This window comes from Odontesthes bonariensis, chromosome 16 (assembly GCF_027942865.1).
Source record: "Odontesthes bonariensis isolate fOdoBon6 chromosome 16, fOdoBon6.hap1, whole genome shotgun sequence".
In the NCBI taxonomy this organism is placed as follows: Eukaryota; Metazoa; Chordata; class Actinopteri; order Atheriniformes; family Atherinopsidae; genus Odontesthes; species Odontesthes bonariensis.
The window spans coordinates 14,529,232-14,553,246 of NC_134521.1; the positions used below are offsets into that span (position 1 = coordinate 14,529,232).

At 40.0% G+C, this 24,015-nt stretch overlaps 1 protein-coding gene across 1 annotated transcript; it reads left to right on the forward strand.

Annotated features, from left to right (window-relative positions):
• The first annotated feature begins 3,817 nt into the window (after nucleotides 1-3,817).
• On the forward strand, nucleotides 3,818-24,015 carry kif4 (kinesin family member 4). The gene is made up of 31 exons (XM_075487190.1): nucleotides 3,818-3,988; nucleotides 5,131-5,275; nucleotides 5,393-5,507; nucleotides 5,681-5,871; nucleotides 6,846-6,935; nucleotides 7,060-7,226; nucleotides 7,753-7,847; nucleotides 8,162-8,281; nucleotides 10,706-10,881; nucleotides 11,025-11,086; nucleotides 11,190-11,322; nucleotides 11,595-11,653; nucleotides 12,600-12,705; nucleotides 12,851-12,949; nucleotides 13,085-13,261; nucleotides 13,364-13,467; nucleotides 13,593-13,737; nucleotides 14,252-14,362; nucleotides 14,482-14,565; nucleotides 14,688-14,801; nucleotides 14,989-15,144; nucleotides 15,230-15,327; nucleotides 17,365-17,494; nucleotides 17,603-17,773; nucleotides 17,848-17,967; nucleotides 18,070-18,147; nucleotides 18,836-18,937; nucleotides 19,252-19,419; nucleotides 21,190-21,315; nucleotides 23,124-23,240; nucleotides 23,498-24,015. The coding sequence occupies exons 2-31, from the start codon at nucleotides 5,153-5,155 to the stop codon at nucleotides 23,705-23,707; spliced, it is 3,747 nt and encodes a 1,248-aa protein (XP_075343305.1). The 5' UTR covers nucleotides 3,818-3,988; nucleotides 5,131-5,152; the 3' UTR covers nucleotides 23,708-24,015.

Sequence of the window (24,015 nt, forward strand, 5' to 3'; positions counted from 1 at the left end):
TGTAAAACTGACCACTGCAGTCGGTTCTCTCCTGTAAATGTTTGTTTTATATATATATATATAAATATTCTTTAGAGTTCTGTGAGTGAAACATTTTATTAAATAATTAGTTAGTCTTCTTCGAGGTATAGTTTTTCACCCACAATCCTTCATGTTGTGCAGTTGCAGTTTGAGCAATTCCCTCCAGGATCAGTAAAGTTTCCTGTTTCTGTTAATAGATCAACTGAACAAGCACAGCTTCATACTTTAAAAAGACAAGTGGTGTCCAAACAGTCCTTAAACTTCTCTTACTTATTCCAGAGGTCTGTGGCTGACAGTTCAGGACAGGGTTTGTACGCTCTAAAAAAAAAAAAATCGTTCTTTTTTTAAGTCACCACTTAAATACACCATCAAAAGTTGAAATAGAAAATAATTAAGTTACAAACATTATTCATAATGAGTTGTGTTGACATTAAATTGCTGGTAATTGCATCAGCTTATTATTGGGTGTAATTTAGACTCAAATTTCTCTGGTGATTTAAAAACTATTTTGACTTTATTGTTTTTATTTAGATTTTTTCCACCTTAAGTTCAAGAAGCGACCATCTCTACCCACTTCAGGTGCCGGACAAATTCCAACAATTAATTTAAAGAGTCCATAAGATGTAGAAATAATGTGCAAAGTTAATTTTGGGGGTGAGTATAAAGCAATTCAAGTAAAGCCACGTATGTGTTTATTGTTGACTGAAATAACCAACAGGAGGGTGGCTACATTAGCTAACATGGATGCTGGATTATGGTGCAGTCAGCTAACTGTAGTCATATTTAGTTGTGGGATTGACCGTGATAATTTTTTTTTTTTTTTTTTTTTTTTTAATATTAGTTGATAGTGTGTGTCACCAAACTCCTGCCAAAATTCCTGCTCATGGGCATGAAATAAACCAGTTTGCACCGCAAAGAAAAGTTTTGTATGTGTTCCTGTTTAAATAGGACTATTACTTCATAATGATGGCATAATTGTTTTGTTTTCATGGCCTAATAAGTAGGCTGCTTATTTACATGCATCAGCCACTGATCGGTGGATTGAAAAACACTGTTTAAAATGTTTTAAAAAGTTTTGTTGAAAAATCTTGAGTCCTGGTATTCATGTGGATGTCATTTTTATATGTTTTACCTCAAAAAACACTGTGGGAGACCAGACTGCAGCCACCATGGCCCTCCAGAAATGCTCAGAAATGGGCAGAGGAACATGCAAAGGTCCAAAAGTCAGATTTTTCAAACTTCACATGTCCAAATATAACACAGGACTTACAACTCAAGTTTGACACCACTGTGCATAATTTTTTACTCCCCTGTTTTCATTCATTTACGGTTATGGAAAACGTTTGATTTCTCCCACCATATGGTTATGTGTTGGAATCAAACCTGGTTGATTGTTTGAAATATATTCCTTCATCATGTTAATGTCGTGTGTCAGATAAGGTGACGGAAACACACTGAAATAAATCGATTCACTCTGTCGTGAATTTGTGTTGTTGATTCACACCGAGTTTGAGACTCCAGCGGTTCTGACATGATGCCAAAATATAATGTCGTGGCTGATGAGTCACATTTTCAAGCCTTCACCAATTTGTTTGTTTATAATTTGCGAGTCAGTTTAAATTTTCATCTCCCTCCCCGAAATGTAAATGCTTTGTCTATTGATAAGACTTATAGTTCAAAATGGGTATTCGATTAAGTTGAAGAGAAGAAGCAGGACACAGGTAACCTCTTAGAAATTCAGATGTTAGCCACTTGACTGATTACATATTCAGTACAAATGACAGCAAAGCTGCACAGCATTAATTTCCCATTTAACTGGCTATATTATTTATGAAACCTGTCCAAACCTAAGCTGGCTACTGAAATGATTTCAAAAGGTAAAAGGCTGCTGTTTTAGCACATGGATCCCACTAATATGTCAGTGGTAAAGCTCTGCATTAGAATATTCAAAGTCATTAAAATCAACTGATGCTCAGCAGGCTATGTCATCATTTTAGTCTCTTCAATCTATTTTGAGCACATGTTCAACTCCCCACAGTTAATGGCAAACTCCATTTAGCCAAGTGGAAGAAAAAGCTGCTATGTATACATGGCTTAGTGCTGCTGAGCTGAGTGTATTCTCTTCAAAACCCTATTCATGCAACCGTTGGATTTCAGGCATGGATGATGTCATTGTAATGCAATCCACCACATCCAGATTAGGTTTTGAAGCTACAACAGGAAAGGGTGAAGCAGGCTGAATTTCCTCCCCTTCCAGCTGCAGTTCAAGAGTGTTCCCTGGTAACAAGGTCAGGATAGCATGCACACTGTACTGTCAGACCAGCAGGCTAAGCTAAGAGTAAATATCTCCGTTTTCATTTTCCTATCACTACAAATGACGTCCATAATAATTATTGAGTGAATGTTTTTGGAGAGAGTAACAGGTTTGTTCCATTTGTTGACGGGCAGTTCTATTATTGGGAGCAGGGACAATCTGGCATGTTGTCATAAGGCCTTGTGGTAGTATTTCTCACAGCAGCAAGACCTCTTTCACCTCTGAGACAATTGCTGAATGAGGAGTCATCCATGATGATGACTAAAACATACAGAAAATGTATTAAAGAACCACTGGTGATTAAAGTGTGTCAGCAGGGGCTTAATCAATACTTATGACTCAATGATTTCATCTTGAGTCTCCTCGGAGATACCAAAGCAGTCACTTGATACTCTTCCGAGGCGTTCATTATCCATATTTATAACTATTGTATGTTATACCCTTATAGGGTTAGATGTTCTGTAGTGGATCATAAATAATCAAGACATGATGGTAAGAATTGATGAAAGATTTGTCAAAAGTTTGCTTATGTTATTATAACTCATTCAGTCACATGGTGAGATGTGACTTCATTGTTAATGTGCTGGGTCAACAGCATCTGTCACAGAATGGGTGGAGGCTGAGTCAGACATCTGTTTTGGTTGGAGAGGATAAGCTCTATCTGTGTTATTGCAGTTCCCAGAGCTGCATGTGCTCATTTGCCTGCACGCTAAGTAAGTCCTTTGAGGCATTGGCAGGGGAAGACTGGTTTCAGGAGAATTATTTTTTTGTATAATTGCTGAAAATTATGATTTCATGTAAGCGTTAATGCGCGTTGTCGGTGGCACACAAATACAGTGTGAGTCCATACTTAGACTTCTGCCACTGAACAGCCAGCTTAGCTCTCTCTTCCCTGCAGAAACCTTGCCATCACTTTATGGGGACTCAGCTGTTTTCCCTTCTGGCTCCCAGCATAAATGACCTTTCTCATCCATCCAGTACAGTCACTCCTCATTTTCCATCTCATCAAAAGGAATGTACCACCCACCCAGCTTCCCCTTCCTCATCTATTTATAAAAATAAAGATAAAAAAAAAAAAAAATAATTTCGTTAATTAATTGATTTGCTTTAAAAAAGCATGTCTATCTTACAGGGTCGCATGTTGCCTTGTCTGGTAGTGACCTCTTCACTTTAGCTGACACCATCATTTTAATTATATTGTTTTTTTGTGATAAGGAAATTTATGAATAAAAACATATGAACCTCCTAGTTCTGATTAATTTGTTTACTAGAGGCTCCTTTCAGTTTATTTATTTAATTATTTGCCACACCATCTGGTTTTGTGGTAATACGCAATATTGCGTACTGCCTGTAGAGGGCAGTGACAGGTTTTGCTCGCAGCGACTGCGATCAAATTATAAGCTGAAGAAGAAGAAGGAGGCGGAGCTGGGTGTTTGAAAGTGGCGGGCGGTAACAACATCAATTCGCATCGATTTATGGTTAAGTACATGAGGAAAAGACAACATTTTATAAAGTAAGACGTAATACCGAGTGATTTTCGTAAGTAAAAGTTGAACTCACAGCGTCAGATGTTAGCGTATTCCACTATTAGAATCAAGTACTGAATGTAGATTGCGTGATATTTGAACATTAGTTCTGGGGAAACTTGAAAAGGTACGTAAACGCTAATGTCTCGCTAACAGAGCAGCTAGCGTGTTAAAATTATCCCGACTGTGACTTAACTATCCGTCAGCTGGGTTCAACGGTGTTGTTGTTTGTTTGTTTTCATTTTAAGAAAAATGCACCGTTAAACCACAAGGATGGTAACTTGTTTCGCTGAGCATCTTAACTGCTACTAGCATCTTGGCTGCTTTCAGTTGAGTATCCCAACAGTTCATGGGTTAACCAGACATCAAATGCTACGTTTATATCATGGCACAATGTTGAACGGTTTTGTTTTGTCATACAAAGAATAATCATTGAGCGTATCGTTAAACATTAACAACACCCATGATTTTGTGACAATAGATTCAAAATAATATACAATTAGACAATAGACGTTTTACCATCACAACAGAAATGTTCAGAGGCTGTGCATGAACTACAAAGAGTGTCACTTGTTCAATTTTGTAGATGCAAATCTCATTCTTCTTAATAATGTCAATAGCACTAACACATTTTAGTTTCAGTTTTAGGCCAAATTTTTGGCACTGTCATCATGTATTTTTCATATCTTGTGTGTTTTCTTTCTCTTGATGAAGCCCTAAAAATGAATCAACCAAAGTTTTGGAACTGGTATTTACCTTTGTTGTTGACCAAAAGGTTCTTGGTTGATATGACTCGAGCGAAACTAACCATGCTACAGCCTGACAAAGCGCGAGGTTAAGCTTTTAGGGAGGGTTAGGTGCATCCCTATAAAGGCAACAGGTGCACTGAATTTGTAACACAAGACAAATTGGGGGCAACATCGCAAAATATTATATAATAATTGCTTCGTCTATAATATCCTGTAGTTTGATTAAGTGTGTGACCCTAATAAATCCTCTTCCTATGTATTCATTGAACTTTTATCGAGTCTTTATGTGCAATAATGAAAAAGCTTATCTTTGAAAATAAAGGGGGAATCACTGGTGGACTATTCGTCTTTGTGTTCCTTCTAACAATCTTTAATATTAGTTTCAACTGAGGACAATTGTTTAATAAAGTCGTCTGCTTTTCCCCATTCTAAACATGTAATATTTAGAACATCATTGGCCTCATTTTATCTGGATTAAATTGGACAACATCTTTTTTTTTTTTTTTTTTTTCTCGGGAAGTTATTGAGTGGAATCCTGCATCATGACAAATGAGGACGACAAGGTGATCCCAGTGCGAGTTGCCTTGCGATGTCGCCCGTTGGTACCAAAAGAAATCAACGAGGGATGTCAGTGCTGCCTCACCTTTGTGCCCAGAGAGCCACAGGCATGTTCTCAGTAACCCTCTATGATAGAAACACGTCTTTCTGTAACGTTTTTAAGTGGATGTACCCATTCTGCACAGTATGTGGAGAAAATGTATGTTATTTGCTTTGCTTTTCAGGTCATTGTTGGCACAGAGAGGACATTCACCTATGATTATGTGTTTGATCCCACTGCTGAACAAGAAGAAGTCTTCAGTACAGCTGTGGCCCCCTTACTATGTGGGCTTTTCAAAGGTACCATCAATGTTTTAAGGACAGTATTTGTGGTTTTTAGCCACTGAATATTGGTTGTACAACACAAGCCTATAGGGCTAAGTTCTTTACTCCACAAGAATTACAGTTATAGCCAATTTGTCAATAAAACATTGTGAAGTTAGCAGTACGATTAAACATTGTGCTTTTGACAGGCTACCATGCCACAGTTTTTGCATACGGACAGACTGGATCAGGAAAGACCTTCTCAATGGGAGGAACATACACATCAGCTCAGGAGAATGACCCTTTAGTCGGAGTTATTCCCAGAGTTATCAAAAGAATCTTTGAAGAGAGGGATAAGCGAACAGACTGTGAATTCTACCTTGCAGTTTCTTATCTGGAGGTTGGTGGACGTGTTGTTTACACTGTGTAAATAACTTTTTGTGATTATACCATGTGTACAGCATTTCATGTAAATGTTTTTTTGGGTCCTCATTATCCTGTAATCTACAGTGCACAGTGAAAATGAGTACACCCCTGTTGAAAAGTAACATTTTGAACAATATTTTATATTGGGGCACTTTTCTTTGTACAAATCACTTTTTACCACCACACAGGCTTGACACCATCTAAAGCAAATTTGTTCATCTTGGTGTCATCAGATCACAGGACATGGTTCCAGCAATCCATATCCTTAGTTTGTTTGTCTCTGATGAGACAATGATAAACAAATTTGCTTTCGATGGTGTCAAGCATGTGTGGTGGTAAAAAGTGATTTGTACAAAGAAAAGTGCCCCATGCTTAAAGTCAAGCATAGTAGTGGGAGTGACATGGTTTGGGGCTGTATGGATGCCATCAACAGTAGGAAGCTGAATTTCACCAAAAGAAACATGCTTGTCAACATGTACTGTGACTACTGAAGCAGATCATGATACTCTCCATAGGATTTCAGTCAAATCTCACACACGTCTCTTTTAGCCTGGTGCAGACTCAAAATGTAAAATTTCAATGTAAGGCAAGGATGAAACGCACAACGATGACCTCCCTTTTAATGCCTTTTCATTTCATGACATTTCGGGCCAACACGGCCCATTCTCAGGGAGTTTAACATAGGGGTGTACTCACTTTTGCACCAGCATAATTTCACAAAAATGGACAAATATGTCATTTAAGTTATATTATTGACCTTTCTTTTCTGTTGTAAGCTGAACAGATGTTGTATTAAACTTACTCTATGCACGTTTTGGGAATAACTTGTGTGTGTATTAAAATATGTTCAAAATGTTACTTTTCAACAGGGGTGTACTCATTTTCACTGTGCACTGTACATGTTGTTTCACCAGAGGCCCTTAATTGTTCTTCTTTTTTTGATTGTAGATCTATAATGAAGAAATTTTGGATTTGCTATGTTCATCTAGAGACAAACCTGCCATCAGCATTCGGGAAGACCCTAAAGATGGTATCAAGGTGCGAAATAATGTATTCAGTGTGAAAACCCATCGTCGGTTTGTTTATTATTTTATATTCAGATAATTACATCCATGTCTTTGGTGTCAGAATTTGTTTTTATTGAACGTACCCTACTTTTCAGATTGTTGGGTTAACTGAGAGGCGGGTGGTTTCCGACCAAGAGATGGTGAGCTGTCTGGAAGTTGGAAACTCTGCTCGCACCGTGGGCTCCACAGCGATGAACGCTGCTTCTTCGCGTTCCCATGCTATCTTCACTATCACGCTGGAGCAGCGCAGAGGGCCAGACAAGTCAGTTTGGTTGACTTTAATTTTAATCTCTCACTTTACCCAAACTCAGTGACATACAAAGCTCCCCAGAGGGTAGTTACGACTGTTATAGACATGTTCTTATTAAAGCTGCTTTATATTTTATTAATGAATGTATGTATATGTGTTGTTTCAGAACATTCGTCATTGGTTTGCTTTTAAGACATCATATTTCAAATTGGATATTTATTGTGTAAAAACACATTTTTAAAGTTAAATCATCACATTTAGATTTTGTTGAGCTGCCTTTAAAATAAAATATGTCCCCTGGTCCTCACTGCACTCTGAGGAAGGTTTGTAGGTTTTCTAAAGAAAATGGGATAAAAAAAAAAAAGTGGAATGTAATGCAGAAAAATCAAGTAAAATGTTACATTTTAACAGTAGTGTATAATATTGCCACTAGTTTGTGTAATTTGTAGTATATACGCTGGACTAGAGTCTTAAAGAACACAAAGAAACCTTTTTTTAACGACAGGTTGAATATCTGTTCAATTTTTTTTTCTTTCAGGGTGGATTCGGTTATTTCAAAGCTGCACCTTGTGGATCTTGCTGGTTCTGAGAGACAAAAGAAGACCAAAGCGGAGGGGGATCGTTTAAAAGAAGGTACCTAAAATCACTCTTAACAACAATGGAAAGACTAGAAAAGCTTTTACAAACTGACACTTGTCTGAAGGAAGTTTAAGCAAGCGCTTTCATGCAGGATCCCCTGGATGTGTTGTAATTTATAAACCTCAATCATAACAGTGAAAAGCTAATCTTGCTTAATCTGTGTAGGAAATGTGTCATCTTTAACTGCAGTTCTTGTTGGAAATTGGGTCTTTTTTTTTTTTTTTTTGCTCCAAACGTTTGTGTTCCACTGCATGTCTCTCTGTATAAAAATTGTCTCATCATGTGATGGTGTTCCTTTTTATCTGCAGGCATCAGCATTAATCGTGGCCTTTTATGTCTGGGTAATGTGATCAGCGCCTTGGGAGATGAAAGCAAGAAAAACACCTTTGTTCCGTACAGAGACTCCAAGCTCACCCGTCTGCTACAAGGTAGACTTAGGTTGAAATGTTCAAAGGACATGGTGGTCATTAGGTCAGGCTTAGATGCTTTGAGAGCTCTCAGTATGGTAAAAGGTTGTTTACACAGATTATGCTGCACAATGTTAAAACATCTTGTTGCTTTATGTTTAAAGGTCCTATTGCATGAAAATAAATGGAGGCTTTTATATATTTTTTATAGGCTTTAGTGGTCCCCTAATATTGTATCTGAGTTTTTTTCCCCAAAATTCTGCCTTGGTGCAGAATTACAGCCAGTCCCAAAAATGAGCTTTCCTTAGGATCCTCAGAATGAGCTGTTTAGGGTCTGCAGGTTTAAATACAAATTAGGAGGAGAAAGGCGGGGCAAAGCGGAGGGTGGAGGTGTGGCCTTACTTACGCCCATGGTACCATGCGCAAATGTTTTGTGACTCACTATGGCACGTAGATGGCACGGCAGCCCTATGCCGTAAAACTAGCGAAACCTGTTGAAATGAGCTTACTTTGACAATATGACGAACTAGTTACTGAACAACTCTCCTAACACAGTCAAACATCAAGCAAGTGCTACACAAGACACAGCAAAAAAGGCGTGTGTGAAGGGGAAAGCAGGAGTGAGGATTTTGACATTCTCATCTGATTGCTCTGGTTTGCAAAGATGCACGTAGCGCTAGCGCTGGAACCATGAATTAATCATTATCCTGATGAAATTGCACTGAATTTGCAGATTCATTCTTCTTCAGGAAGCTTGAAGTAGGGGGTTTTGGTCTAAAATGAGCGAGCTAACCATCTCATGGGCATGCAAACACCTCCAACAGCCCAGTTGGCAGAGATAAGAGCTTGCAGATGCTATTAGCTGCATAGCTAACGATACAAACCCTTTCTTGTGGTAACAAGCTATATAACTATACTGTACATACAGGAAAGTGACACAATAATAGAGCGTTAAATTACTTACTCTCGGGAATGAGATCCTTCCCCAAGTGAGGGACGAATGGAGCAGGAGATTGACAGGCGGTGCGGTGTCTGCAGTGATGCGGGCTCTGCACCGGCCCGTCGGGGTGAAAAAGGAGCTGAGCCAGAAGGCGAAGCTCTCGATTTACCGGTCAATCTATGTTCCTACCCTCACCTATGGTCACGAGCTGTGGGTAGTGACCGAGAGAACGAGATCGCGAATACAAGCGGCCGAAATGAGTTTCCTCCGCAGGGTGTCTGGGCTCTCCCTTATTGGGCTCGGTATTGTAGCCTGGGTGCCAGCCGTACTTAGCCCCGCCCATAAAAGTTTTGGTCGGGAAGTTCGGTCTGGCTCTGCTCAGTTGGGAAATCATTATGCCCGACCAAGAATCGGTCGACCCAATCAGATTGCCAGGGCGGGCTTTATACGATGATGGACAGATGATCAACAGGGACATTATCGACTACGTCACTAAAGAGCGCTTGGTTTGACTTCGTTTGAAACAAACATGGCTGCCGCTGGAGAGCTAGGGTGTGTAGATTCTGCCATCGAGTCTGTTCTACAGGATCTCCACATTGCATTCATTTTGAAAGACGAACAGAGGAACGCGATAAAGGCTTTTATCGATAGAAAAGATGTTTTTGCCGTCCATCCTACAACAAGTGTGTGTTGCTTAATCTACGTCACATACTACGTTGCTCTGATTGGTTGTAGGTCTATCCAATTGAGCAAAGAGGCATTTTTTTCTCCTGGTTCGGTTGAAACACGCCCCATACTCAAAACTCTATTGAGCGGTATCAGACTCACATTCTGACTAGAATCGTGAGTATGACGTAGTCAGGCTATTGGTATTGGCCCAAGTTCTGGAAACATTCGTCGGTGAAATGTTTGGCGCACACACAAATATCTTCGGTTCTGTCGTCACTTTCCCATTAAAAAAACTAAATCTGTCCACTGGCTCTTTAGAGTTTCTGATGCAGGAGCTCTAAACAGATTTTTTACATCCATGTACAGCGCATTGAGCTGGCCAAAGAGCTGTGGACGGGGAAAGGCAGTTTTGGCATAGCCATATATGGGCTCTGGGAGGAAACAACCTCCACGTCATAAGCGGCGGCTTTCCCGATCAGGCCATCTGCATGGTCACATTACCAAAGGCGGAGAATAATTTCCATTGCATGGTTTAGGTCTATCGTCATTTTTAGCCACAGGGGGACTGCAGGCAGGTTAGAGGAACTCATATTAATGTTAAACAACCTTAAAACGTGAAAATTTCATGCCATGGCTCCTTTAATGTTGGTGGGTAATGTGAGAACCTGCCTATTGCTTTAAGTTTTTGTTTCATTTTGTTCTTCGTTTGCAAAAAAAGAAACTAATTGCTAAATGCACATCAGAACTCACATGTTCACGTATGTCGTGAACATGATTTTGGGGTAGCTGCACTTTTGAGAACTGTTTTTGTAAGACTGTTGTTTGTTTGTCCTCAGATTCTTTGGGAGGCAATAGCCACACTTTGATGATAGCGTGCATCAGTCCTGCTGACTCGAACATGGAGGAAACGATCAACACGCTGCGATACGCGGACAGAGCGCGAAAGATTAAAAACAAGCCTATCGTTAACGTTGACCCCAGAGCTGCCGAAATGAACCGGCTGAAACAGCAGGTACAAGAAATGATTCGTTTAATGGTAGAACATCAGCGGTTGCAGTTTGAATATAGCTCATTGTGTTTTGTATGAACCACTAACATCAATGCACATTGTTTAAAATCTAATAATTGTCCCAAATGCTTTGATTACATTCATAGGTTCAAGAGTTGCAGGTGATGCTGCTGCATGCACGAGGAGGAGTTGCTCCTGTGCTTTCTGGGTGAGACTAAACCCGTCCCTGTTAAAGTAGAGTCCCACCAGAACCTCAAATAAAGGCGCTCGAAGGAGAAGGTCGTAGCAGTTACTCATTCCTTCTGTTACAGGTCAGAGTCGGCAGAGAAGGTGACTAAGCTGTTGGAGAGGAATCGAGCTCTGCAGGATGAGAACAGGAAGCTGAGCAGGGAGCTGGGTGAGGCGGCTGGAGAGACGGCTCTCATGTTTGAGAAGATCATTATGGTGAGCACCACCAAAGTAGCGTTTACTGCTCCTCTTTCTAAACTAATGGCTGATCGGAAAGCTACTTCTCCTGGTTGAAATTAATTTATTAATAGACCGGGCGCCGAATGAAGCTGCACAACTGAAACTGGCAATATGTGTCAATTTAAAATGTTAAAAACATCAGATTTGCAGTCTTGTTATTAAGCTTTGTTGTATTTGTTGTTTCTGACATTCACTGTTTTGCATTTTCATCCATCAGTTTTACAATTTTTTTTTTTTTTCTTTTGTAGACTGAACAAGCAAATGAGAGACTGCAAAGCAAACTGGAACAGCTGCGGCATCATGCGGCGTAAGTTTTCAAAAGTATGAAGTCGGAGGGGCTTCTGGAAGAGTCTCCCAAAAGGTTTCAGTGGCCAAGTTTCTTAGGAGACTATTCCTAAAAGCAATGTATAGGCTTCAGTCAGCCAGATCTTATTACCCACTGACACTGTGTGCTGGTGTATTTCTCTGGAGAGATGCTATCTAATGGTAATTCCCCTGTTTCCTCTTATTTTGCGCTCTGTTTGGGATGTTTTGGTGTGCAGACACCACTCAATATCAGGAGGCGGCTATAAAGATTGTAGAGATCAAATCAAATCCCCGTCCCCTCCCCGTTTTCTGTGTGGACGTCTGTAATCCACACACAAACGCATTCATGGTCTCTTGGCAGACTTTAAGACAAAATAAGCAGCTTCACAAAGGGTTAAGTAGACGAATGCAGAAGGGGTGTGAAAACAACGGATAAATAGTTTACTTCTTTGATTTATGCCTGTGATTGGCTGCAGTTTCATCGTCTTTCATGGAGTGGTATCCGTCTGAGCTGCTCTCAGCCCACGCATCATCAACGATTTTGGGTATTAATGCAGACTGAGTGCAGTCCTCCTTAGATCTAACCGAGTGTAACGCTACATGTAGGTCGAATGCTGACTGGCTAAAAGTCGGCTCAAGCCAAGACGGTCTGACTGCAACGTCTTTGATCATAAAAAGCCTTGAGATAGCGGTAGCAAAACTCTGTAACGTGCAGGCGTGTTTTATAAAGCCCCAACACACTGTGGAGCTGCATGATACTGTAGAAAAAGCTGTTAACGATTAGCAAAGTTAGACTTTGATAAGTGTTATTTTCATGGAAAATGAGGTGACCTCCAAGCATTCCTTTGAAGGACGTGTTTACCTTTCGTCAGTTATGTTTCTTATTGATCCCTCACACACTCGTATCAATCATGCTCATGATATAGTTTTATTTATTTTATTCACAGATGCACAGTTGATCTTGAGAAGGTGTTGGAGACACTGGAGGACCAGGAGCTAAAGGAGAACGTGGAGGTTTTAAAGAACTTGCAAGACATCATCTTGGAGCTCAAGGTACACAAGTTGGTCGGCTGAAATTTGTATCGAATATCTTTTTTAAGAAAAATATATATTCAGTTTTTGACAAGAAGTACCTGTAGGACTCAATACAAATACTTATTGGGGCTTATGTTGGGATTTACTTTCTTTGATTTGAAAGAACGAAAGTGCAGACATTGCTGCCTCCATCGATGCCATGGCTGCTGGAGAGGAAGCACCTGAGAGTGGAAGTAAAAATACAGCAGATGAGTCCCCATCGGTATGTGCAAATGTGCTGAAGCGTCATATTTCTCTTCCCTCGCCCACAGTAAATAATCTGAACACAAACACTGCATTAACTTCACAACCAGAACTTTAATTCAGACGTTTCCCATTCTTAACATATTTCTAACAGGAAGGCACTGCCTTAAAGGACTCCCCTGAGGCCTTTACAGCCCATCATGCACTACGGCAAGCTCAGTTCTCCAAAGAACTGATTGAGCTCAACAAAGTGTTACGTTTGAAGGAGACTTTCATGAAGAAAATGTGTCAGAATGACAGTCAGTTGGAGACGGTGCAATCAGAACACCAGGTGTGATGACACTATCTTTGACTCAGATGTTGCACCATGTGGTCTTAATGTAACGCTAACATTTGTGAGCCTTACTTCATTTTAAATGTTGTTGTCCAACAGAAAAATGTCCAAACTCTGCATTCTGCAGTGGATTCTTTGCAGAAGGAGAAAGAGGATCTCGTTTTGGCTCTTCAGTCTGCAAAGAAAGACACCAACCAGGCAAAGTATGAAGACTTTTTAAACAATCGTGTCCATAGCAACGTTTACGCCAAGATGCAAACTAAAACGTTTTGGTGCGACAAAATGGTTCTTATCGGTACCAGTAATCATACGCACCGACTTTATCTAGGCTCAGTGAGCAGCGGAGAAAGAGACTACAGGAGCTTGAGGCCCAGCTTGTGGACATGAAGAAGAAGCTTCTTGACCAATCAAAACTGCTGAAAGTCAAAGAATCTTCTGTACAGAGAGCCAGCAAGCTCATGCAGGAGATACAGGTAACCGATCACTTTGTGTAAAGAGCTATGCTTTAAATACAGCGTTTTATTTAGGAGTAGATAGTGACATTTTTTTAAAAATTATTTTTACTGGTGGGCTGTGGGGGTCTTTAACATACAGCTTGGATGTTCTATGAAAATGGTATCTTTGATATTTGCGTATATCCACACTTTCTTCACTATCATTGCCGAATATTATTAAATAAAAGATTTTTTTTCACCTGAGACTTGATCATGTTAATCCTAATTCGTCTTCTTTTCCACCAAAATAAAAGGCGTCGATCCAACTAGCAAGTTTAGAGTGTTTACGCATCACATATGAACCAAGTAACACTGACTGTACGTCTGTGTCGGAGCTGCAGCATGTCACAGTTTTGATGCAGAGCGTGAAACATCGTGGAGAGATAAATTCTCCAATTTTTTTGTGTATGGGCTTTGTTTGGAACATTGAAAATGCTCAGTACCGTGTATTTAAACCCCAGAGTCGCATGTCCAAGTAACGCTTTTCTCATAGGCTATGAAGACCCAGCGTACACAGCTCATGAGACAGATGAGGGAGGACTCTGATAAATTCAGACAGTGGAAGAACAAGAAGGACAGAGAGGTCCTGCAGCTGAAGGAAAAGGTACGAGGACACGAAGCTCTTTGAGATGCTGCAAAGCAAAATGTATAGTACAGCATGCATCATTTTGTACAGTTTTACATTCTCGAGCCCGACAAATAGTCGTTTTTTATTTTTCACAGGATCGTAAAAGACAGTACGAGTTGCTGAAACTTGAGAGAGATTTCCAGAAACAGGCCACCGTCCTACGCCGTAAAACTGAAGAGGTGAGAGTTTGTTTTTTTTTCGTTTGATGAATCCAAAATCTGCCCTGGTTTTAGTTCACTGGAAAGGAGTGTCATTTGAGATGGTTCACAGCATCTTTTTTCTTTTTTTCATGTCATTACAGGCAGCTGCTGCAAACAAGAGACTGAAAGATGCCCTGCAGAGGAGAAACGAGGCAGCAGACAAGCGCAAAGACAGCCAGAACAGAGGCATTGAGGGAGCTGCAGCTCGAGTTAAGGTGATTCAATTTTGTTGTTGACTCGTATGTGTTTAATTTTGTTGGCTCTCTGACTTAAAAAGGTAAAAAGAAATTAATACATTGTTACAAATATTTTTAAATGTTTCTGTCAGTTTGAAAAATAATTGATTGTGTAGTGGTTATACTCCTTATTGTCTTGTTGTTAACTTTGCATTCCCGTCATCAGACATGGGTTCTCAATGAAGTGGAAGTGATGGCCAGCACTGAGGAAGCTCGACGCCACCTCAACGATCTGCTGGAGGACAGAAAGGTCTTGGCTCAGGAGATCAACCACCTCAAACAGCAGATAGAGGCTGGGGACAGGCCCGCTCCCAAGATTAGGGTGAGCTGAGAAATCTGCAACCTGTCAAGTAAGTGAGAGAGAGAGAAAAGTGCCAATCCTTTTCTTTGTGGCGTCTTCCATGCAGCGCCGGACACTGATCATCTCTGAGCTTGAGACCCAGGGGGCGTTGGAAACCCCTCTGATCAAACAGGTGGAAAACTTGGAGACAGAAATAGGCCTCAGGTGAGTCGGCAAAACCAGCTTCAGCCTTGGACCGAAACCCTTTATTTTATTTAAACGTCATACTTAACCAGTGTTCACAGTAATCCTGCTTCCATATTGATGAAACTGCCAAGCGGTACTATGAAATGAAACGTAGCATATGATGGCTAAAGCTAACTCAGAGTAGTGATGTCTTGATGCGATACACGACAAATGTTTTGATACATTAGGGATGTCATACCATGGGGGAAACATCCAAAAGAGTTGTTGTATTGTAGATGTCAGGGCATTATTTATATTTATATATATATATATATATATATATATATATATATATAAAATAGATTATAAAGTTCCAGTAATTATTATGTTCAGTGAACTATTGTTCAGGCCAGTTAATGTGAAGTGATTTCTGTGACACACAGTAACACATGTATGCTTGTTTTTAACAGTGACTCAGTACAGACTCGGTTTAGTTCACTTTTTATTGTTTATAAAAATACTTTTACCAAATCTTTCAGTTTGTTAATTATTTATTTAGAGATATCTGCAAATATAAAGTAAATGAACAATTACTGCAAGCATGAGCTGCTTACAGGTTATGATAAAGTAAATTTAACAAGTGTGAACCATGTTTGGCACATTTGCAAGTAAGACAAGAAAACGCAGTATATCGATAGTAAACCATCACTGTCTTATAGGGTGGGACGATATGCTTTGGTCACGATTCGATTGTATCACGATTCTTGATAATTGCGATTCTCCAAGTATTGCGATTCGATTTAATCAGTAATTGCAATTTTCTTGTTGAATCATACACTTCTAGAATGAATGTCGTTCCCATAAACAATGCACATCAGTCTGTCAGTCAGTCCAGCAGCTGACATTTATTTCAACTGAGACAAAAAGAGGCATTCTTTAAAGTTTACAGTTACAAAATGAATTGAAATGTCCACACAGCACAAATGTGGGCTAGTTTTAACATAACTTAATGTGATGAATTGATGAAGTTTATCTGGACACGGATATGACGTAATATAATCGATAAAGCTTCCCTTGGCATAGCAAATGTGTTTAGCATAAACGGTATTCAGATTACAATTCTGCTGCCATAATGCTGGACAGGACAAGGGTTTAAAAAAAAAAAAATCGATTCAGGGGAGAATAATCGATTTTTAAAATCATCCCATAAAAAAAATCGCGATATGTATATGAATCGATTTTTTTCGCCCACCCCTACTGTCTTATAAAGCTTATTTGTCGGTGAGTCGGTCACATTCACTGCACTTATGTCTGAGGGCATGATTCTGAGGCAGGATCTATCTGTCAAAGTGTCCGAGGAAAGCCAGGGTATAAATTTTACAGCATGTGCGGCCTTGCTCTGTACTCGGCTCGGCGTTCTCACGTTGTGCGGCACATAAGCATCAATAAGTTTGGAACCGGAGCACATTGTCCACTGCACCCACTGTAAAAACATCTTAATGGAGAATAGCAGAGTTTTTAATGGTAAATAAGTAATGGTACATGGTGCCACACTAGCCAACGGTAGAAGATTTTAGATATTCCTCCCTTAAAGTTCTTAACTTGTGTAATTGTTGTGCTTCCTTTTAGCATTCATTGTTGCAGAGCTGAAGTTACAGACTCGTTTAAAGTCATTAAAACTCCAGCTCTGCCCCTGCTGCCCCTTCTCGGTGTGTTTCCCCTCTCCACACACCTTGGAAGTTTGGTTGAATTTCTGCCATAAACCTTTACTCAGATGCGTCACTGCCAACCAGAGAAACTGAAACACTTACATTATTTTGTTGGCAGATGCTTTTATCCAAAGCAACGTGCCGTTTCGTATCCAGCCTAAGAATACTTTGACATGTAGACCCGGGAAGGTGGCGATCAAACCCACAACTTTCTAGATTGTAGGACTACAGCTCCACAGCTACAGCTGCCGCCTTACAGATATTATCAGAGATGTATAAGTAGTGCAGCTGTGTCTTGGTTTATTTATCCCTTATTGCTGCACAAGAGATTTTGTTAAGATCTGCAAAGTGATTCGTATTCCACCAGGAATGCCCAAATAGCTGACCTGCAACAGAAAGTGCTTGTTGCAGACGGCGAGGGACGTTTGAAACAACGCATAGATGGCTTCACAAGCATAGTGGACGCCAAGTGTGCGCTGAGGGTCCTGATGTCTGAGGTAAACAAACGCTCTCGTTTTCTTTACATTAGCCTCATGACTTGATGAAGAGTGAAACCATTTGCTCGTTCTTGTTCCCCTTTTGAAAATCCATTGTCTGATTTTTAGCTGGTGTCGGCCAAAACCGCATGTTCCAAGCTGGAAAGTGAGGTGAAACAGGAAAAAGGCAACATACAAGATTTAAGGAAGATGCTGGCTGATGAGAGAAATGTTATGTCGACCATGGACATGGAGCACCAGCAGCAGCTGGTTGAACTAGAAGAGAGACATCAAGAGAAGGTGTTGCATTTGTGTGTCCCTCAGCATCTCTTTCTTCAGGCCCGCATTTAACTTTTTCTTTACTCCTTCTGCAGGTTCTTTACCTCCTTAACCAGCTACAGAACCAACCCATATGTGAGGCGTCGGATGACACGAAGCAGAAAGACGAGGCGAGTTCAAAGGAGGGGGAGCTTCTCCAGCGTCTGAAAGTTCAGGTTTGTCCGCTCGAGTTCAAGAGCAATGTTTAATCAGCCTTTAAGGGCTTTTCATTCCTAACTTACAAGAAATCCTGCAGCAACAATCTTATCTCATTACAGGAGGAGGAGCTTGAAAAGCTGCGAGCATTAAGTGAGCAGAATCAGAAGCTCGTGGAGCAGAACGAACAATACAGACAGGTAACTTCAATTTGTTGTTATTCAGCACTGTGTTGAAATGTATTCAAATATCCAATATGTAAAATACCAATGCAGCCACTAATGTAACACATTAGTTTGGTGACTACGGTTGCAAAACCTTGAGTTTTAAGTTAACTTGAATTTCTAAAGCTGGACATTACAGACGAGTATCTGTGCAGCTTGTTAAGCCCCGCCCCTGAGTATTCCTCAGTTTTCATCTGTACTCTGAATGGGGCCATGATGTGAATATCTATTAATGAAGACTATAAACTTGTGATTGAAACCATAAACTTATGAGGAAAATGTTTACTCGCACAACTTTAAAGCGAGAAGTGTTTTCAGCCTGAAGTGTTGCCTCCAGCTGTCCATCAGGGTGAAAGACGCTTCATTTTTGGCTCTGACTAAGTGCGCCGTTTCTCTTTACTCTGCCAACACACTCCCATCTCCACAGCACTGTCATTCTTCACCCCTTTATCATTTCTGGGTAATGGTAGAACCAGCTGGTAAAGAATATTCCTGTGACACAACAAGTTTCACACAAGGAGCCAAGAACAGCTGCCTTTGTGCACGATGGTTTATTTTTTTTTTTACCTGTAGAGAACAGCAAGGGAGCGAATGGATGCCATTAACCATTAACATCCCATAAATAAGACGAAGCTAACCATGCAATGTGTTTTTTACACCTTAGAAACTCCCATTGCCCCACTTGACAAGCAGGAAGAAAATCCTTCTGCCAACAGTCAACAACGACGGGAGCCTGGACGACTCTTTTGAGTACGTTCCCCCAAAAGTAAGTTCTTTTTGTTTTCTTCCTGCTTCCTGTTCGTCGGTTGTTACGAGGCTGCTTGAGTGTATGATGTTACAGCTGGTTAATTGCTGTGGTTGTTTTATTCTGAGCCAACATTTGGACTGACAGAACATTTTAAATATTCACTTTGAGTTTTAAGCTGCAATGTAATGTCAGGTGACTAAAGCCGTCATATTGATCACGTGAGAATGTAACAGATAACAAATAAGTGCCTCATTATATGTCACATCAAGGGAGATCTTGTTTAATTCTATGTTGGTTTTGTTTTGATCTGATGTTTTTGTTTTTATCCAAAGCCTAAACCGAAGCGCCTCACCACTGCTAAAGCACCGGTGAACGAAGCCATCAACGTGGCAGAGCTGATGTCACCCAGCGAGGACGAGAATGAGGAGGAAGCGGAGGAGTGGCGACCTGAGAAACCTCCGAAGGCGCGCAGACCCTCAAAGAAAACCAAATCAACTGGGGTAAGACTGGGCTGGTCATCAGCCTCGTACACACTGATGTTCCCCAGTATGTTTATGTTTATGTTTATTTTTATTTCACAAAGGGACAAAGTATATTGGAAGAACATTTAAAAAAAAAAAAAAAAATTGTAAATATACAGGATTATAGCCAAAGGCTAATTTCCATCCTTAGTCCCTGACAGGTAGATGGTCCCTAAACATTATTATTATTATTATTTTTTTTTAAATAATAATAATAATAAAACAAAACAGAGTAAAACATTATAATAGACATAATAGATAATAACAGACAACAGATCAGCAGCAGTGGACAAATTAAAAAATTATCCAAGCTAGTGACAACAGGTTTGATTTTCCAGAAGCCATTTTTTAAGATGTTTGGAAAAAGAGGTGAGAGTAGATAGGTCACGTATTGCACTTGGTATAGAGTTCCAGGTATTGGTTGCTCTGTAGGAAAAAATTGCTTGGCCAAAAGCACTTCTCCTAAAGGGAACAGTGCAATTACCTCTGGAGCCTGCTCTAGTTGTGCTGTTTATGTTCCTTTTAATATATTCCTGTAAAGGTGGTGGAGCTAGACCATGAAGGATTTTAAAAGCTAAAATAGAGTCAGTGTATTTCACAGTGTTTTCCACATCCAGCAAATCAAGTTTTTTTTGTGATGATACATTTTAGGTTTTCTATCTAAAACTTTTATAGCTTGTTTATATGTTGACTCAAGGGACTTTAGAGTTGTCTTACAAGCTGAGGCCCAACTAGTTATACAATAGGTCATGTGAGACATGATCATTGCATCAAAGTATAGCCTAGCTGCTTCAAAAGTAAGATTGTTTCTTATATATCTAAAGTTGGACAAGTTAAATTTCATTTTGTTGACAGTTTTTTTTGTGTGTTGCTTAAAACTCAGTTGTGAGTCCAAAGTCACACCTAGGTATTTAAACTCTTGAACTACTTCAAGCTTTTTCTCTCTCACAAAAATATTAGGGTCTGTGTCAGATCTATTTAGCCTTTTGGAGAAATACATTGAAACAGTCTTGGACACATTTAAGTACAGGTGAGAGCTCTCTAACCAATTGCACACATTACTCATAACAGCTGTAAGTTGTTTTGCAGCTTGCGCCTTGTCTTTAGTGTGTACATAAAGCACAGCATCATCCGCATATAGTTGGCAGGTCACTGTTGACGGGCAGTAACTTGCCAAGTCATTTATGAATAGACTAAATAAAAGAGGTCCTAGTATTGAACCTTGGGGTACTCCTAGGTTATTCTCACGAGGCATAGATTTCGTGTTTTGAACTCTGACACATTGAAGTCTTGATGAAAGATATGATTCCATCCATTTTAGGGATTTCTCAGAGAAATTAAAATGAGTCAACTTGGTTATTAGTAACTTGTGGTTGACTGTGTCAAACGCTTTACTCAGGTCAAGGAACACAGCTCCAACAACCCCACCTGTATCAAGCCTGGATTTTATGGTTTCCAAGAAGTAGCAGACAGCTGTCTCTGTAGAGTGGTGTTTTCTAAAGCCAAATAGTGAGGGAAAAGATCACATAAAGAATATATAAGATCAGCTCACCTCTGGACAAAAGACCCTTAAAACTCATCTCACTTACATGTAACAAAGGCCGGAGTGCTTCAGATAAGTGAAAATGGGAGATCTCTGTTAAAGCTGATCTCATCTCATGTGACATCTGTCACAGAAGGGCAGTAAATGCCCTTTAGGATCAGAACACCTGGGTTACCTATGACACTAAGCAGTTTCTCTTCCCTTAGTGTGCGTGTAAAGGTCGCTGCAGCAACAAGCAGTGTAGGTGCCGCAAAGGAAAGATGACATGTGGGGAAAACTGCCAGTGTGATCATGAGAAATGTCGAAACATGGATAACCAGGTGCCTGATGAGGTAAGTCACGATATGATTTTCAACACTCCAATAACTTTATTTCTGGTTTGGGCACATTTAACCCGCCAACTCAAAAAAAAAAAAAAAAAAAAAGGCTTTACACTGTTGGATCCTGAACATTGTATAAGAGGAACTTACAGGATGCCTGGAAAGAGGAAAGCATGAATTCATAATTAAGGCACCAGTGAATTGATATATGAATAAACCAACATAGACTAGCCTACATGGGTTAGTTATGTATTATTGGTCATATTCAAATGATGAACATCAGATTTATTCACAGTTGCACCAACAGTATGCAGGGTCAGTATGAATGTGACGTATTTATGCACATTTCTAAGCATAACATGGTGATCTGAACCTACAGGTGACTGCACGTTACTGCTTATGTGTTGGTGTTCAACAACTGACCTGTTCCCTAAACTAATGCATCTTTTTTTTTTCCCCCATTTAAAAAAAATTACAATATTCTAACTACTACTGGCCCATACAGAGGGAAACGGTCCGTTTCTAATTAGGGATGTCCCGATCAGGTTTTTTTTGCCTCAGTCATTTGATTTTGCCGATACCGAGTCCCGATCCGATATTTCTACAGTAATAAGATGAAGAAACAGATCCAGGATGTCCCTGATATTATTATTATTATTATTATTATTATTTTTTTTTTTTTTTTTTCTTCACTTATTTTATCTTTGAACACTTATAAACAGAGCACTTCTGTGAGGTAGCTTGAACAAAAAAAGTAATCGAGTAATAAACTAATTCTTCACATTGTAGTTTAGTGCAACAATGTCTAATATAAAAACAAGCAGCAGCTCAACTTGAAATACCTGGCAGGCATGTAAACAAATAAGCAAATAAAAGTGCCACAGTGTTCTAAAGTAAGGCCAGTAATGTGCTTTTCGGAACTGCACTCCTAATTCTTACTCTCCTCCTCTGGCTTCACAGAAGGAAATGTAGGTTTTTCTTGATGAAAACCAACATGTCTACCGTGTCAGGTTTGAGCCTGTTCCTGTTCTCATCAAGGATGTTAGCCATGTCCTCGCAACCTATTGAAATCCCAAGTTTACATATCTCACAGTTTGCAATCGCAACGTTTTTGTCATCCACTTTAAAACACCTCCACGCCGCAGACATTCGGCCCCCAGCTTCAAGCTGCTGCCGTGTTCTGCTTCGCTTTACGGCAGCAAAGTGACGTCATGCCGCACGCGCTGTTTCTGTGTGTAGGTGAGACCATGGACATAAAAATTCAGGGAGTTATGATTATTGTATTTGGGGATATACACCTTCCTCAGTCAAAAATAAATGCAAAGTGGAGGCATTTGAGACTCATCAAAAGATGGCGGCCGCGCTGATACTTCAGCGCCAATAAGCAGCGTCAGTCTGAGGCGTCTGCGTATATTATGTCCATGGTTGAGACGGTCTGACTCTGTACCACCATGTAACAGTAAATACTAAGCTGTTATTTTTTCCCATTTGTTTTGAAATATTATAGTTCTGATTAAAAATAATAATGAGAATAAATATACATGTATAGATGGGCTATATATCCGATCCCTGATATTTCGATCAAGTCTTAAACCACGTGACCGGCCCCGATTTCCGATCTCGGGACATCCCTATTTCTAATAGTCATTTGTGGTATTGTTTTATCTGACCATCGTGTAATGTTGTAAGCTACCTAAAAAGATGTTTCTTTTGACTTGTCAGCTGGAACGGTCACATAAAACACAAAACTTCCTTTTATGGAAGTATAACGCAGAACACCAAACACAGATCTCAGTTTTTGGGCTGTTTACTCATTTCAGGACCCAAGTCAAACAGATAGCATCTCCAGAGACTCCGCATCCCTCCAGGAGCCCACATCCGACAGCCCTGAGAACACGACCTTCTTCAAGCCGCCATCTTGCACTCCCACGAAGAAGGTAAGCCCTCTGCCGACTGACCGGTACGAGGGACGACTGGTACCCAAAAAAGCTGCTTATCAGGGAATGTCGGCAGGCTGCTATTTTCTTAGTTATTACTCTGACACTTTTTCTTTTTTGTTGTGTCAATACAAAGGGACTGATGTTTTATAATATGTATTAACATGAAGTGTCTTGCTTAAAATTCCTATAGTCCCCATGAAATTATAGGAAGTAATTCAAATATAACAGTCCTGTTTGAACATGTGCTATTTAAGGTGCTGAAGGAAATCGGAGACATTGGCCACACCTCTGCAGACCCGAAGCTGCTCAGGAAAGCGATCTTTGCAGAAAAGCTGGAGGATGACGATGAAAAGGAGGAAGACCGAACCACGGTCAGCTTCCTGACCAAGAAAAAACGGATCCTGACCAGCTTTCAGAACAGTTTTTTCTCTGGCTGCACTCCAATTAGAGAGGAATCCTTATGAGGACAGCGTGTCGTGTGGCTTTATACATCAGATGTGTTTGGTCAAACGCTTTCTCAGTGATTTTCATGTCTGTAATATTATTCTTGTTTGTTTTTATGTGACTAAACTGTTTCGTACTGTAACATAAAAGTAGCCGTTGATTCTAAAACACTTCTGTAGAAGGACTGTGAATAGACTTAAACTTTGTACTGGAATTCACAATGAGATGATCAAGAGGCCTGTACATAACTTTTATTGTGTCATTACAGACTAGATCTCCTTCACTAATGTGGAAAATCAGCTGACACGCACTCATTTACTGTCTGTGG